The 15,487-nt window shown below is 41.3% G+C and overlaps 1 protein-coding gene across 4 annotated transcripts in view; it reads right to left on the bottom strand.

Moving 5' to 3' along the window:
• The window catches only part of FBXO38 (F-box protein 38), a 39,660-nt gene extending 25,620 nt beyond the window's left edge, over nucleotides 1–14,040 (bottom strand). For 3 of the 4 annotated variants that reach the window (XR_013346850.1, XM_077824095.1, XM_077824093.1), the window contains exons 1-10: nucleotides 13,973–14,040; nucleotides 9,282–9,470; nucleotides 7,859–7,992; nucleotides 4,976–5,139; nucleotides 4,321–4,486; nucleotides 2,509–2,646; nucleotides 1,907–2,044; nucleotides 1,201–1,294; nucleotides 541–671; nucleotides 37–207 (exon numbers count right to left, since the gene is read on the bottom strand). Coding sequence is in view for 3 of the 4 variants with exons in the window: in XM_077824095.1 (XP_077680221.1) it covers nucleotides 37–207; nucleotides 541–671; nucleotides 1,201–1,294; nucleotides 1,907–2,044; nucleotides 2,509–2,646; nucleotides 4,321–4,486; nucleotides 4,976–5,139; nucleotides 7,859–7,992; nucleotides 9,282–9,409 (1,264 nt within the window). In the remaining variant the exon portion in view is untranslated. Of the gene's footprint in view, nucleotides 1–36; nucleotides 208–540; nucleotides 672–1,200; nucleotides 1,295–1,906; nucleotides 2,045–2,508; nucleotides 2,647–4,320; nucleotides 4,487–4,975; nucleotides 5,140–7,858; nucleotides 7,993–9,281; nucleotides 9,471–11,030; nucleotides 11,098–13,972 lie in introns of all 4 variants that reach the window. The other variant, XM_077824094.1, reaches the window with a different exon arrangement.
• Nucleotides 14,041–15,487: the final 1,447 nt, after the last annotated feature.

The raw sequence follows: 15,487 nt of genomic DNA on the forward strand, positions 1-15,487 counted from the left end.
ACATTGTATCTCCAGCATTCCAAAAGCATTCAATACCTGTGATCCAATTGTTTGGGTTGTGCAGATGTGGGCAGTTGTACACGACCAGATACTTGATGCAAGAGAATACTTCATTTACAGCTTTCATTCCAATGTCTGTGATGATTCCTGGATTTTCAACGACATCAGCCAAGCCATATTTTACCAAGTCCCCATTAGTCATTTTGCCTAAAGAAAGACAATAGAAGATTTCAGCAATCTGCTGCTTCAGAAGTTGCAGCCTTTCAATAAGCTTTTTCTGAGTCCCATACTGTAATCCCATTTGACACAAAGACCAGAGTATTATTTTCATTAGACAAAGCAAAGTCTCTGTCCCAGTTACAATGGAAGTTTCAGGGGGTACAGAAAAATCATACTTGACTAAACGTCACCAGATTCAAGAGCAATAATTATTTATATTCTTTTAAAAGCAAGTCTTAGAAAAATACACCAAAACTATCAATTCGCACTATCCTAACCCTCACCAGGTAATTTAAGAATCTTTTTCAAAAATGTGCATACATTGTAGCAAAAACTCATCAACATATCCCAGATGAAGGGTTTCAAACTGTGGGAACTCCAGTTCTGCCATCTTCAGTGCAGAAAAGACACCATCTTTGGTCAGGGAAGGTTGAATTCGCACTTCATGCAACCTAAAAGCAATCAAGTACAGTTCACATTCAAGGTCAGATGCAACAAAGCACTGTTTAGTGCAGAAAACATCCGAGTGAATGCCTCTGTTCCACTCTAGGCAGTAAAATGAAAACATTTACTTGACAATGGTGAAATCCAGTGGATACCTGCATCCTTCAGTATTTTGCAGTTATGCAGCAATGAGGAACTCCACGCAATTTATAAATACCAATTAAGCCTCATACACACTTGGTAGAAAAATACTGTTATACTCATTTTACAGATGACAAAGTGCAGTAACTTGGCTCAGACCACAGAACAAGTCAGTGACAGACCTAACAACAGAACCCAGGCATGGTAATTCCCAGTCCTTTCCTCTAGCCATTTGATATTCTTGTTATAGATTGTAAAAGTTCACATGGCTTTTCTCTTGAACATTTAAAACTTCTTGTTCTTCAAACACTGGGAATTTATTAAATTACCTAAACAACTGTGATTTGAAGAGAGAGAAACCAGAAAGGAAAGACAATGGCTGGGGAAGGCAAGTACCTTCGTGCAGCAGTTATGATGAGGTAGCCAAGATCCACTTCAAGAGCATTCTTGCAAGCTCCCAAAACTATAGTGTGCAAATTCCTAAAACCACCTGATAATAGGAAAGAAAAGCAAAATTTCACTTTAGTCAATGGGTTGTGGCATTAAAACATTACTCACTTTCCTGGTGTTATTTTAGGAATGCAGAATTGCAATTAACAACAAGAATACATGCCATTTTAAAGAAAATTAATATAAGCTTCCTTACGTTGACACCTACTGGTAGGAGGTAGCCCTGACTAACACAACAGAAGTTTCCCAAGAAGCTATTTTTTTTAAATTAAAAGTGACCTTCCTTCAAATTACTCCTGCCAGTTCCACCCTCTAGAAAGTGAAATGACAGTAAAGATTGACATTTGGTTGGAATGTCAAAAGGTAGCAATTCTTTAATAGTTTCCATTGTTATAGAAATATAGAACTTCAATTTAACTTAGCTTTTATTTGTTTTCAGTATTAGTATACAAAAATGTGTCACTAAAGCATATAGTTATATACAGAAGATTAAAACAATACCCAAAAATAAAATAAAAGTCCCATTATTAACACCCTTTCAACATGGCTAAAAGCATACTAATTAAGGAACAAACTGTAGAATAAGATCGGTACCCATGAGATGCCCGAGGTAATTTTGTTCTATTCTTCAGGGCAGTAGGAAGTTGTATACCTGATCTCCAGCTATCTTCTACAACATGCTGGATAAGTCCTCCAAGAAAAGGAACTCGAACCAGCTCTAAATGCTCCAGGTTTCGGGCAGAAGCCAAACCCGTCACTAAGGGGACATATTTCAGAGAATTTGTGGGTCCTGCAGAGAAAAAAAATCTTCCGATAGGGAACATATACACAGAAGGTTGCTTATTTAATACATCATTCAAATAATGCAGCCATCAGATACGCCTATTTGCACCCGTTCAGTTCAGCAAGTTATCAGAACTAAGAACTAGAGGTGTTCTATTAATGTAACAACGCAATACAGCATAGGAGAATTTTTTCCTCAATATCAAAAGTGAAATAAAGCCTTTGATTGCTTCTGGAGCACTGCATGATGGGCAATCCCAAGATCTTATCTGCATTAGTAAACTTAGTAACCTTACTACAGCAACTGCTAGCAATGGTGCAGCTGTACAGGTGTAAGTGCTACGGTAGACAGGGCTCAGGCATTTTTACCATCATGTTCTGAGCTAGTGCCCTTTGGTAGTCTAGCACGAATGCAGTTACAATATCCCTAGTACAGGTACTAGTTTTTTCCTATATAGATGCACACCTTACCTGCACAGTTCCTCATGACAAAAGTGCGTAAGCTGATACAAAGGAAATCTTTAAAGGGCTGTGGTTTGGTGAGCCTCACCCACTTCAAATAAAGATGCCTCAGCATTGGGATACAAGGAATTTCAGGGACATTTACCCCTAAAATACAGGAACAACAACAAAAAACCAAATCAGGTCCCACATTAAACAAACTTTCAGACGTATACTGTAGAATGAATCTCTGGGCACGTCTACAATATACAAAATTAAGTCAACCTAAGTTAGGTTGGCATACAGTTGCCGCAGTAATTACATCGCTTGTGCATGTCTACGCTTTGCTCCTTGTGTCGGCTCTGCCCGTCCTCACCAGGAGCGCTTGCACTGTTTGAACTGGCAGTGTGGGACATTGTGGGACAGCTTCTGAAAGCCAGTAATGGTCAATGTAAGCAATGCAGTGTCTATAATGACATTGTGTCAACCTAACTACATCAATATTGACTCTACACCTCTCATGGAGGTGGAGTTATTAAGTTGATGTAGTGCGCAAATTACGTCAGCAGGAGCGAAATTTTAGAATAAACACTTACAGAGTTAGGTCAATACAAGCTGCCTTGCGCCAACCTAACTCTATAGAGTAGACCAGGGCTCGGGGTAATTAGAGAAACCAGATGGGTGAGGTTTATTGGACCAACTTCTGTTGCTGAGAGACAAGCTTTTGAGCTTACACAGAGCTCTTCTTCAGGTCTGGGAAACTTCCTCAGGCTGTGTCTACACAAGCAACTTATGTCGATATAACTACGTCACTCAGCGGTGCGGAATATCAACCCCCTGAGCGACGCAGTTATACCGACCTAACTCCCAGTGTAGACAGCACTATGTTGATGGGAGGGCTTCTCTGGTTGATGTAACTACTGCCTTTCAGGGAAGTGGATTACCTACACCAGGGATTGGCAACCTTTGGCACGCGGCCCGCTAGGGTAAGACCCCTGGTGGGCCGGGCCAGTTTGTTTACCTGCTGCGTCTGCAGGTTCGGCCGATTGCGGCTCCAGGCCAATAGGGCTGCAGGAAGCGGTGTGGCCCGAGGGATGTGCTGGCTGCCGCTTCCTGCGGCCCCCATTGGCCTGGGACAGTGAACCGCAGCCAGTGGGAGCTGCAATCGGCCGAACCTGCAGATGTGGCAGGTAAACAAACTGGCCCGGCCAGCCAGGGGGCTTACCCTGGGACGCGTGCCAAAGATTGCTGATCCTTGACCTGCACCAACAGGAGAAGCCCTAGTGTCAGCCTAAGTAGCATCTTCACTGATGTGTTAAAAGGCTGTAGCATTGCCACTGTAAGTGTAGACAAGCCCTCAGAGTGGTCACAGCTAAATTCAAGATGGAACAGATTATTTAGCATAAGTAGTTAACACATATTTCAAGGGACCATACAAGTGACGTGGCCTGTTAACACCCTTCCAGTCATGAGGGGTGGGGGAAAAGCAGGAGGGTAGGGATTGCAAGTGGGTTATAGATTGTTGTAATAAACCATTAATCCTAATCAGTCCATGATTTTTAGGGTCTAACAACACATCTCTCAGGGTAAATGATTTTGACTTTGATGGGGGGCACTTACACCCATCTCTACAGATTGTGCCCCAAGAGCAAATGGAACACTTCAAAAATTATGGGCTCTTGAACCGGGAATTCACCACCATCTGTCAACACAGTCACACCGGAGTTTGCGTTCTGGAACTCTGCTTGTCCTAGAGTCAAATATAGGTTCCAGATTATGCAGCATTTCAAATCTTTTAAGTTCATTTGTATCTAAGGAAACTACTCACCAATAAACTCTTACCTACTAAGTGCAACGTCTGAATTTTAGCTCCTATAGGAATTTTCAGTTTGTTTTCGGGCGGGATTGGAAAAGCACCATTACGATTACGAAACTTCCCTAAAATATGAACTTGTGGCATGTATGTCCAAATGGCTTCCACCAGCTCCAAATGAGAGGTCTCAACACCCTGGATAAAAGTACAATAATAAGCAAAGGCAAGGCTCCAATTACCATATTAAGCAGAAATAATATTTCTCTTAACCAAGTAAACTTCTCGGTAATACTCAGAGCTTGAGGCAATGCACGAATTCCCTTGACATTTGCAGAACCATTTGCCTTAAAAGCAGAAGTGGTCATAGGAAACTACTTAATTAGCTGAAATACTGCTGTAACTAATGGCCTGATCTTGAGAAATACTGAGCACCTGTAACTCCCATTGAAGTGACTACAAAAAAACAGCACCCATTTGTAAACTAGCAACACATTTTGTAAATGTTTACTTCAGCTGCCATTAATGCAAGACAAAGATTAAATGCACAACAGTACTGCATCCAAGCAAGAAGTTACATCATTAATTGTGTTAATTAATCCCAACCATCTATTTCCTCTGCAGCCTTATCAAGGTTCATAATATCAACTGATGAAAGGCATTTATCTTTTGAACCTGCACACTTACCAGCAGATTTGGGCAGGCCTGCAAGGCCTCTAGCACTCCAGGAATGCTGAAAGCTTCATGGCCACGGACTCTGCGCCTTTCAAGATACCTGGGGTGAAGACCATAGAGTTGTTCAATGTCTGGCATCTTCCTCAGCAACGTTAGGAAACTGGAATCAGTGAAACCTATGAGGAGGACACAAGTTTTGAATGTTTTGTGACAGTAAACATGTAGCTGTACAGACAGAACTTATGCTGCAATTCTCTCTGTATAACAAAAATGTATACCCTCAATGTATACCTCGAAATCAGCGGCACTGCTATGGGTACCCGCATGGCCCCACAGTATGCCAACATTTTAAGGCTGACTTAGAACAACGCTTCCTCAACTCTCGTCCTCTAATGCCCCTACACTACTTGCGCTACACTGATGACATCTTCATCATCTGGACTCATGGAAAAGAAGCCCTTGAGGAATTCCACCATGATTTCAACAATTTCCATCCCACTATCAACCTCAGCCTGGACCAGTCCACACAAGAGATCCACTTCTTGGGCACTACGGTGCTAATAAGCGATGGTCACATAAACACCACCCTATACCGGAAACCTACTGACCGCTATACTTACCTACATGCCTCCAGCTTTCACCCTGACCACACCACACGATCCATTGTCTACAGCCAAGCTCTACGATACAACCGCATTTGCTCCAACCCCTCAGACAGAGACAAACACCCTCAAGATCTCTATCAAGCGTTCTTACAACTACAATACCCACCTGCTGAAGTGAAGAAACAGACTGAGAGAGCCAGAAGAGTACCCAGAAGTTACCTACTACAGGACAGGCCCAACAAAGAAAATAACAGAACGCCACTAGCCATCACCTTCAGCCCCCAACTAAAACCTCTCCAACGCATCATCAAGGATCTACAACCTATCCTGAAGGATGACCCATCACTCTCACAGATCTTGGGAGACAGGTCAGTCCTTGCTTACAGACAGCCCCCCAACCTGAAGCAAATACTCAACAAAAACACTAACCCAGAAACTTATCCTTGCAACAAAGCCCGTTGCCAATTGTGTCCACATATCTATTCAGGGGACACCATCATAGGGCCTAATCACATCAGCCACACTATCAGAGGCTCGTTCACCTGCACATCTACCAATGTGATATATGCCATCATGTGCCAGCAATGCCCCTCTGCCATGTACATTGGCCAAACTGGACAGTCTCTATGTAAAAGAATAAATGGACACAAATCAGATGTCAAGAATTATAACATTCAAAAACCAGTCGGAGAACACTTCAATCTCTTTGGTCATTCGATTAGAGACCTAAAAGTAGCAATTCTTCAACAAAAAAAACTTCAGAAACAGACTCCAAGGAGAGACTGCTGAATTCGAATTAATTTGCAAACTGGATACAATTAACTTAGGCTTGAATAAAGACTGGGAGTGGATGTGTCATTACACAAAGTAAAACTATTTCCCCTTGTTTATTTTCCCTCCTACTATCCTTGTCAACTGCTGGAAATGGCCCACCTTGATTATCACTACAAAAGGTTTCCCCTACCCCCGCTCTCCTGTTGGTAATAGCTCACCTTTTCTGATCACTCTTGTTACAATCTGTATGGTAACACCCATTGTTTCATGTTCCCTGTGTATATAAAATCTCCCCACTATATTTTCCACTGTATGCATCCGACGAAGTGAGCTGTAGCTCACAAAAGCTTATGCTCTAATAAATTTGTTAGTCTCTAAGGTGCCACAAGTACTCCATTTCTTTTTTTTAAAAAAAATAAAAATCCTCAGCCCTCCCATGCCAGAAAAGGTATTAGATGATATAATAGATGGTTTCCATCCCCAACTTTTATGAACTAATATTCTATATGTTCTGTTGCCTTTATATCCTCCAGGGCAAAGCTGTCAAAACTATAGGGCTAGCTGCATCTCTGTCCTCTGTCAGGTCTCTCTGAGTGCACCTCCATGAGCATCAGGCCTTGTCCATTTTCCTTCCCCTGGGGGGAATCCCATTATTCTCCCACTCTTAGATGAGGCTCTGGTCTGCAGGACCCCGTGTATCAACGGTGCTAAAGCAGCAGGTCTGAGGGTTTTGGTACCTGTGGTTTTTCCCTTTAAGAATCTGTGACCAGTGGTAAATACAGTGATCAGACAGCCTTCTTAACCAAAGTACTGATTAGTCATAACAGTAGGAACAAAATACAAGAGAAACAGGACTTAAAAACAATAAACAGTCTGTATACATGTATATCTTATCCCAATATCCTCCTGACAGGAACCCCTGTAAGTCTAACTTCCCAGACACTGCAACCTCTGGAGTGTCAGTCACCGTAGCTCTCCTTCCCCTGCCTTCCCCTCCCCCCCAGCCACGAGTATATCTTTAAATCCAATGTAAATCTTACTGTTCAGATGCTTCCTCCTCCCACCCCTGACAAATTCAATGGGTGAGCTAAGCAAGGGTTGGAGGTAGAACCTCCAAGTGAATGGCTCTTATATTGACCTTGAACAGTTGGCAAATGGATAGCTAGATGAAGTCGTACTCTTTCTTACCAGCATGCAAACAGCCTCTTCTTGAACTGCCCCATGTATTCATACATTAAACCCCCTTACAACAAACATACATTATTCATAACTTGTTATGGAGCAGCCCCATTTTCATCACTGTAGTATTCAACGCCCATACAGGTGGGATTTTCAAAAGTACCGAAGTGAGGAAGGCACCAACTACCACTGAAAGTCAGCGAGAGGTAAGCACTCACCTTTCTTGGCTGCTTTCGAAAAGCCCATCCCATATGTCTCTGTATAAATGATATCATAGCTCAGCTAGGTCTCATCAATACAATATTAACATAATACCCAAATGAAGTGTACTTCTTACCAGTGGGCATATATTCCCACCAGCGGCCTGCACAGAGGTCCACAACCTTCACCACTCTCAGGTACAGAGTGACCGCTTCCTTCAGCTTCCGGGAGAGGCATTCCATGCACATGATATCCTGCAGGGGAAGGTACCTTTCGGATAGAAAGAAACTCTGTTCATCAAAGACATTCGTTCATTTTCTCTCACACCAAAGAACATCCAGAGGATTACTATACAAACCCAGACATTCCTCACATCTAGCATGGATTCAAATAAGATTTTTCAGATAGTACTGTAGCAACCTATGTAATGTGGCTAGGCAGAAGAGGTAGCAATTTGTTCATCAGGCGGCCAATGCACTTAAGGTAAAAAACAGAACAGTGGCCTTGCCGTGTCCATAAGGGTCTGAGGTAGAGAAGGGAGACTCCGTGATACTTTAGTACGTGTAGGAGCCTATTTCATTTCTGACCAAATCTTGCAAAGTTGCCATACCCGGAGATCTGGAAACTTTCTACCTTTGAAGTGTGCATTTTAATTCTCTAGTTCATTCTAAATGGGGATCCGTTTAGTAGGAGCTGCCCCACAAACATACTTGCAATCTGTGGGACATTTTAAACTTGTCAGCAAGATATTTACATGCCAGCCACATTATTCAAAGTCTAAGAGTATCTGTAAAATTCTAGTTAGAGTATTCCATTTATTTTTTAAATGGAATGAACCATTTGACTAAAACTCTCAGCGGCAGGGTCAGTGCTGCTTCAATATACCCAGACATGCATCACTTGTAATGTATGCACGGTAATTGAATTTATCAGAGACATTATAGTGCATGGCTGCACACCCTGGCGCACGATCATGCCTAAAACGTGTAGGAAAGATTGAATGGCAAGATTGCAACACTAACAATAAGGGAATCTGTATGAGTGAAACAAAGTTATGCCACAAATTTTAGACATGCATCTACAAGGTATAAAAAGATAATTTGCCTTAGAATGAATATTGTATCTATCATCAGTGTACACTTGCAGACTTTTTTTAGTCAAACTTAACTTAAAAAATAAAAGATATAACGTTTCTCTGCTCTTTTGCTTGCTTCTACATGATACTAATAGCAATTTTCACATAAGGTAGTTTTCAGTGTACATGACTATATCAAAGAATATGAAGCGTGTTTCTCTGGAGAGATAACTTATTTATATAGTGCCACCTATGTGCTTAGTTTTAACAAAAGAAATAAAGGTAGAGTTCCACAAGAAAGAAATCCCATACATTTCCTCTGTATTGTCCAGCAAAACCTCATCCACAAATACTGAGGACTAAATTTAATTCCCATCTAACTAATGGGCGGTACAGCTAGTATTTTCTGAACGCCTGTCATTTGATTTTTATTCACAGATACCAAAGTGGAAGGTATGGGGAGACAAAAAATACAGCTTCTTACCTAAAGATATGGCAAAGTACTTCATGTGAGAGCTGGTTCATATAATCTTTTGGCTCATCTAGTTTGGTAGTTTCAGAGACTTCCCTACTCATGCAGCACGGTTTCACATTTTTCCGTCGAGGCCCCATATTTGCAATGATTTCTGATTAAAAGGATCAATTTTCACAATGTTATACAAATTCAGTGCAACTGAAAGACAAAAAGTGGGAGAAAGGATACAGAGTAATAAACATAAATATAAACAGAAGGACTCAACAAAATCTGCCACTAAAAATTAACTCTAGAATGCCATTATCCAAATGAATCAACTAAAAAGTGGAAGGATTGTTCTAGCAAGATATAAATCAATCTGCCTTGTGTATAAAGCTGGAAAAAAATTCCAGCCAAACAAAAGAAGACTAACTAGAAAGTCCCTTTGAACCAAGTAAAATTAGTAAACAGAATACCACCTGGATCTCTTATGTACATATCCAAGTAATTTAACTATAGGTTACTTCTGTAGTAACCTTTCTCTAACTTAGAAAACAATAAAATGTCTCTTCAATTGCCACCCACATAGCAATGAGCAAAGACAGCTCATGGAACAATAGATACAGAAAATTACTAACCAAAGTGGACACATTTCAGTGTACTATGTCCAATCCAAAATTAAATTATTCTGTCCTAAAAAGGAAAGGCTCTTACAATCTTGCTTAAAGTTCTTAACTCAGCAATGTTGCATACATTTAATCTCTCTCTATTTTCACTGTTAAATTTGTAGCTTACTATATTTCTGTAAATGTTGTTTCACCATAATTTTATACCTAATGTGCAATATGGCTGAGTTAATGATGCTGCATTTTCTGCTACTGAAATAATCCAAACCAAATGTTAGCAGTTTTTGCATTAATTTGTTTAGTTTTAAAGAAAAAGTACCATGTTTAATAACTCTAATTAAGTTGACAGCTCACAGAGATGAATGGCATGAGGTAGGAAGAGTTCACATCCTTGCTACTGATGTTGTTTAGTTCAAGACTGTTTTCTGGACAGTTACGTTGACAGAGTATTGTTAAACCAATAAACTCTGTCATGGATTTAACTTTCAACAGCAAGAGATGAAAACATTTTTGTAATGAAAGTTCAGAATTTCCAGACTGCAACAAAAATTGTGGAAAGACTCCAAAACTGTGATACACACAAGTTTTGGATGGTCTATATTTTCTCCTGATTATGATGGTAAATTATTATTTTTATGAAAGATTATTTTGTTCAATTTAATTCAATTCATACAAAACTATTTGTGGGGGTCTTTCCCACAACAAGAAAATGATTGTAGAACAACAAATAATTGGCAGGAAGACTCAGGGCAGGTGGACATGAAAATACTTTGAGTTAACTTTTGTAAACTGACTAGATTTTAAGTGGAGTGTGTCCTCTAACATGTCAAGTGTCAACTTTCATCACTTCTCTGTGATAAGAAGTGTTTAGTAGGAAATGCGTTTCTTAGCTTCACAATATGCAACAACAGATTTTTCTTCAGTTTTCCACAAACTAAAATTCATCAACCAACCAACAGAGTGTAAAAATATGAAGTTATCAAAATCATCTGTTGCAAATGTTGTGGTTAATGTTACGAAACACTATATATATTGTCGATGTTAAACATGTTATCATTTAACTACGTATTGTATTTCTACTGTGATTCTACCAATAGCCACAATACAAATAGTACATTACATGATTTCCCCTCATTCTTTATTTTCCCAGTACCTAGGGTCTTTAGCTGCTCACAACCAGTTCATTTAACTGATCTTGGTTCTCTTCCTTCTTTGGTCAACTAGGAGATGAAGAATAGATAAAAAAAAGACTGAAGGGTATAGCTCTGATAAACTGTCCTAACCTGAAGTAAGTATATTTCAAAGGCAGGTTGATGGACATATAAAGAGCATCTTATAACAGATTAGAGAAAAATTGTGTTCACCAAATGCAAGTTTTGCATCTGACAAAAAACCTCAAAACGTTATGAACTTCACTCAGATCTAATGATGGGGAAAGGTTTTATTTAATAGCTAATTTGTCAGCATTCTAAATTTTGAAATCATACAACACACATCAAGGTTATGCCACCCTTCTTCCCCTCAAGAGATACTGTTAAGTCATATCTGGCCCTACATATACTGTAGATTTTACAAAACTTAGCTTTTACAAATCCCAACATCAACAGAAATGTTTGTTTATATATTCATCAGTTACAATATTTTCAATTGAAATATTGCAGCATTGTTCAAGCATACAAGACCGAGAATGAAACTGACTAGAAAAGGCCCATAAAGAAATGAGATTATTCTATTTATTTTGCCCAACCTGGTAGATTACTGCATGTAGTAAGTACATAACATAACCAAGGAAGATTAGGTTTATAAAACTGTCAGATTAATATTAAGGTTGTTTGTAACAAATCTACCTTAATTGTATGATTTTAATGTGACAAGATCCTTTTTTAAAACCTTCTAAACATAAGCATCTCTGTAACTATAAGATCACGGTACTGTTCTCACACGGGCCCACAAAACCACCCTTTACACCTCCATAAAAAGAGGAACACACAGGCCAACTAAATATTTTATCGTCAACCAATAAGCAAGGATCAAGATCCCAATCGAGCCATCCAACCCATCTTTAAGACAAGATTTCCTAAATAGGATCCAGAGACACTGGGGGACTTTGGTACAAATTTTTATAAATGGGTATCAAAGTTTCTCTGTGTGATATGGATTCCAAGTGAATTTCCCCATACTCCTCCAGTTGGAGGACAGACAGACAGCAGCAGAGAATGGAAAACATTTTAGTTTTATACAGAGAGTAAGATATTTCAGGATAAAAAGAGCATCTGATATAAGATAACACATAAGGAAGATTTAAGTCAAGTAGAAGGTAAGTCAGTGGTTTGAAGTGGAGGAGGAGGAAACCAGGGAAGAGCTCCACAGAGAAGTAAAAGAGCCACCTCCACCTGTGGGAATCCAGTGCAGAAAATCTAAAGGTATGAGTTAATCTACATGAGCAGCTCCAGACTTTTCTCTGGTGATGACTGTGCTTTGAATTAGATCTCATCACTGAGACAGAAAAAACCTCGTCACCCAGAACTATGTAATCTTCGTAGAGCAGTGTGTGGGGTATCCAGAAATAAGCGTAGGGAATAAGTTTCTACATATAAGTTTTTAAAACTAACATTCTCACTATTTTAGTTCTGCTGTTTTACAACAACTGACTTCTAAACAATCCATACATATTCCTTTAATATTTAAACAAAGTAGGCAGAAAATGCAGAGAATTTTATTCTTCTCAATTTAATATAGTTAAGGTAAAAATAAAGATCCTACATGAACAATGGTTTGATGTGTTATATTCTCAATTAGTGACTTCTGTGTTCAACTTGATAAGTTTAGAAAACTCCTGTTTTGATTAGTAACAACCAGAACTGTCAGCTTAGCCTCCTTTTGGAAAACAAACTGAGCAGTTTCAAAAATACTGTACCAGCAATTGTGGAATCAATGAGCTGTCAATTTTGTTGACAGTTTGCAAAACAGAATACAACCCAGATCAAACTGCTAGTCTGAGCATTGCAAAACTTGGTTTCATCAGTAGACATAGTAGCACTGACCTGGAAGATAGGGGGAGCAAATAAATATGTGCTGACACCAGGGACTACTTAAGAAGAACCACTTGAGACAATAATCACATGCTATCTACTATGACATTCCTGTTATCGGGTGAGGTGATCCTAAAGAATGTCTAAATTTTTTTTTAGTGCAGTAGGCAAAAAGCAATGTAAGACAGATAACGCCATCTCCTGCTATATCTTTGATAGTCACATTTAATGTGACTGCTGCTTGGGGATTTTTTTTTTTGCAGGGGGTGGGAGAGAACAGGGGAAAACATCCTCGTATAATTTATTTTGTGGGAGCTTAGTTTTATATTGTATCCTGTCTCTGAGAAAAGTGGATTTTTCCACCTTTTCCAGGTGGTACTTTAGAAGAGACATCACTATTTTTCAGGCCTGTTTTCTGCTGTGATGAGACATTACTCAAATGTAACCCCCTTTCTTTGAAGTAACAAGGGAGAAAAAGCAAGAAAAAGAGCACAGTAACTAGAAAGCACCTCCACCTGCCTCAGGTTTGGAACGATGAGGCAGAGCACGGCATCAAGAGGGATGAAGCAGGGTCTCCCAAGGCAGCCTCATGCACTTACAGCAGAGTACGTGCCGGTGGGGAGTCAGGGAAGCAAATCCCAAAGGAAGCGGGGAGAGCGAGAGAAAGACACTCGCTCTACACGGCAGAGGGGACCCACCCCAGCAGGGAAAAGGTCATCCAGACCGCGGGTCTCCCCCAGGCCACTGCAGATGGGAAAGGGCCCCTCCCCCCATTCCCAGCGGCAGGCCCAGGCGAGAGGTCGGTCGGTCGGTCAGTCAGTCAGTCAGTCAACCCCCCCAGCAACGGCCGCCCGCCCCAGCGCCCGCAACGGTCATCGCCGCCAGCGATCACGGCCCAGGCCATCGCCCACCAGGAAAGCGGGGCACACGCCGCTCCCCATTCCCTTCCACAGGGCCAGCCCGACCCGGCGCCTCCCTCCTGTCCCCGGGGGCGCGTGTGCGGGGAGCCAGAGCAGCCGCACGTAACCCTAATCCTACCCCTCCCAGCCCCGCCGCCCCTTACCTGGCCGCCAAGTGCCGCCTGTTATTGTGACTGCGAGGGGGAGGGATAACCCCGACAGACACTTCCGGCCACCCAGCGCTTCCGCTTCCGCCTGCGTCCGCTGCGCTTCCGGTCCCTGACCCCAGAACCAGGGAAAATCAACCCTCTCTGCGGCCCTCCCGCGCCACCATCTTGGATGCGGCACCTCGTGCATATTTCCATTGCAGCCCAATTGCCGCCATCTTGGTTGTGGCCTCTCTGCCTTCAGGCGAATGGCGTCTCTGTATGGGCGATGGGAGGGAGTAGCAGGAATCCCAGCACCACCTCAGACTGTTACTCCCCGATGGAGGCCAGGTTTACTGCCCCGCGGGAGCAGACTGAGCCACCCGCAAACCTATCCATCCCGTGTACCATCCCTGCCAGGCTCAGCCCCCACTCTGTACAGGGCTGGGGGCCGGCCTGGAGCTGCAGTGCAGCTGCCCAGGGCCCAAGGCCAGCAGGGAGTGGGCAGCTGACCAGGTTGGAGCATGGCACAGATCTGATGTCTCACAATTGTGTTGTTACATCTGTACCCCAGTGTCTGGGCCCAGGCTGGCTGGGGAGAGGGAAAGAGAGAGAGAAAGGCCCAGATCCTCAAAAGCATCTAGGGGCTTACATACCTTTGAGGATTTGAGTCTAAGCCTGCTTGTGCATGATTTTCAGCTGTGCATTGTGAGAGTCCGGTGGATGTAGCGACACTATCACTAAGGTACAAAAAATGGAATTTCCATTTTTTTTTTGCATGGAATAACAACTGAGCCCATAAAACTGGACAGCTGGCAGGACGTGCACAGCACCCTTACAGATTTCAATCCACCCGTGCACAAGCCCTTTTCTGTTCATTTGCCACAAGCGTTCATCTGAGCAAGGTCTTATGCATATGACTATTCACAGAAAAGGAATTTTGAGCTCGTAGAGATTCTTTTAATCAAGAAACAAAATTCAGTTTGTGACACAATACATTTGTTTGGGGGAGAAGCAGAGATAGTTCCAAAGTGTTTGCTTAACTAGTATGGGAACAGAAACAATAACATGTGACTTAAGTGACCATTCTCACAAGTTCAGTAGCAAATTTTGAATAATGAATAGCTAGAAGTATAACATTTCTTCACATAAACTATGTCTGAAAAAATTATAATGAATACATTTGTAAAAATCATGATCAAGCATGCAACTTTGACTTGAAAAATAGTCATACATTATCTTCACAGCCACAAAGTCAGTGATTGTTATCTGGCTAGTTGTCTGTGTCAAGTGTATTGGTGGCATTTGTGTTTCTTCATTCAGAATATCTATTTTAATCAATCCATTTGGACTGATCCCAGTGGAAAATTGCTATTGACTCAAGATCTCCATTATGTGTGTTTCCTACAGATCTAAATAAATCCAACCTCAAAGACTATTCATTATTGAACATACTTTATTATCTGTGGTTTATTTATGTTATGAAGGCTGATATGTAAAATCAGTTGTTGATTTAATGATTCCCCCGTGTCA

This window comes from Eretmochelys imbricata, chromosome 8 (genome assembly GCF_965152235.1).
Source record: "Eretmochelys imbricata isolate rEreImb1 chromosome 8, rEreImb1.hap1, whole genome shotgun sequence".
Classification (NCBI taxonomy): Eukaryota; Metazoa; Chordata; order Testudines; family Cheloniidae; genus Eretmochelys; species Eretmochelys imbricata.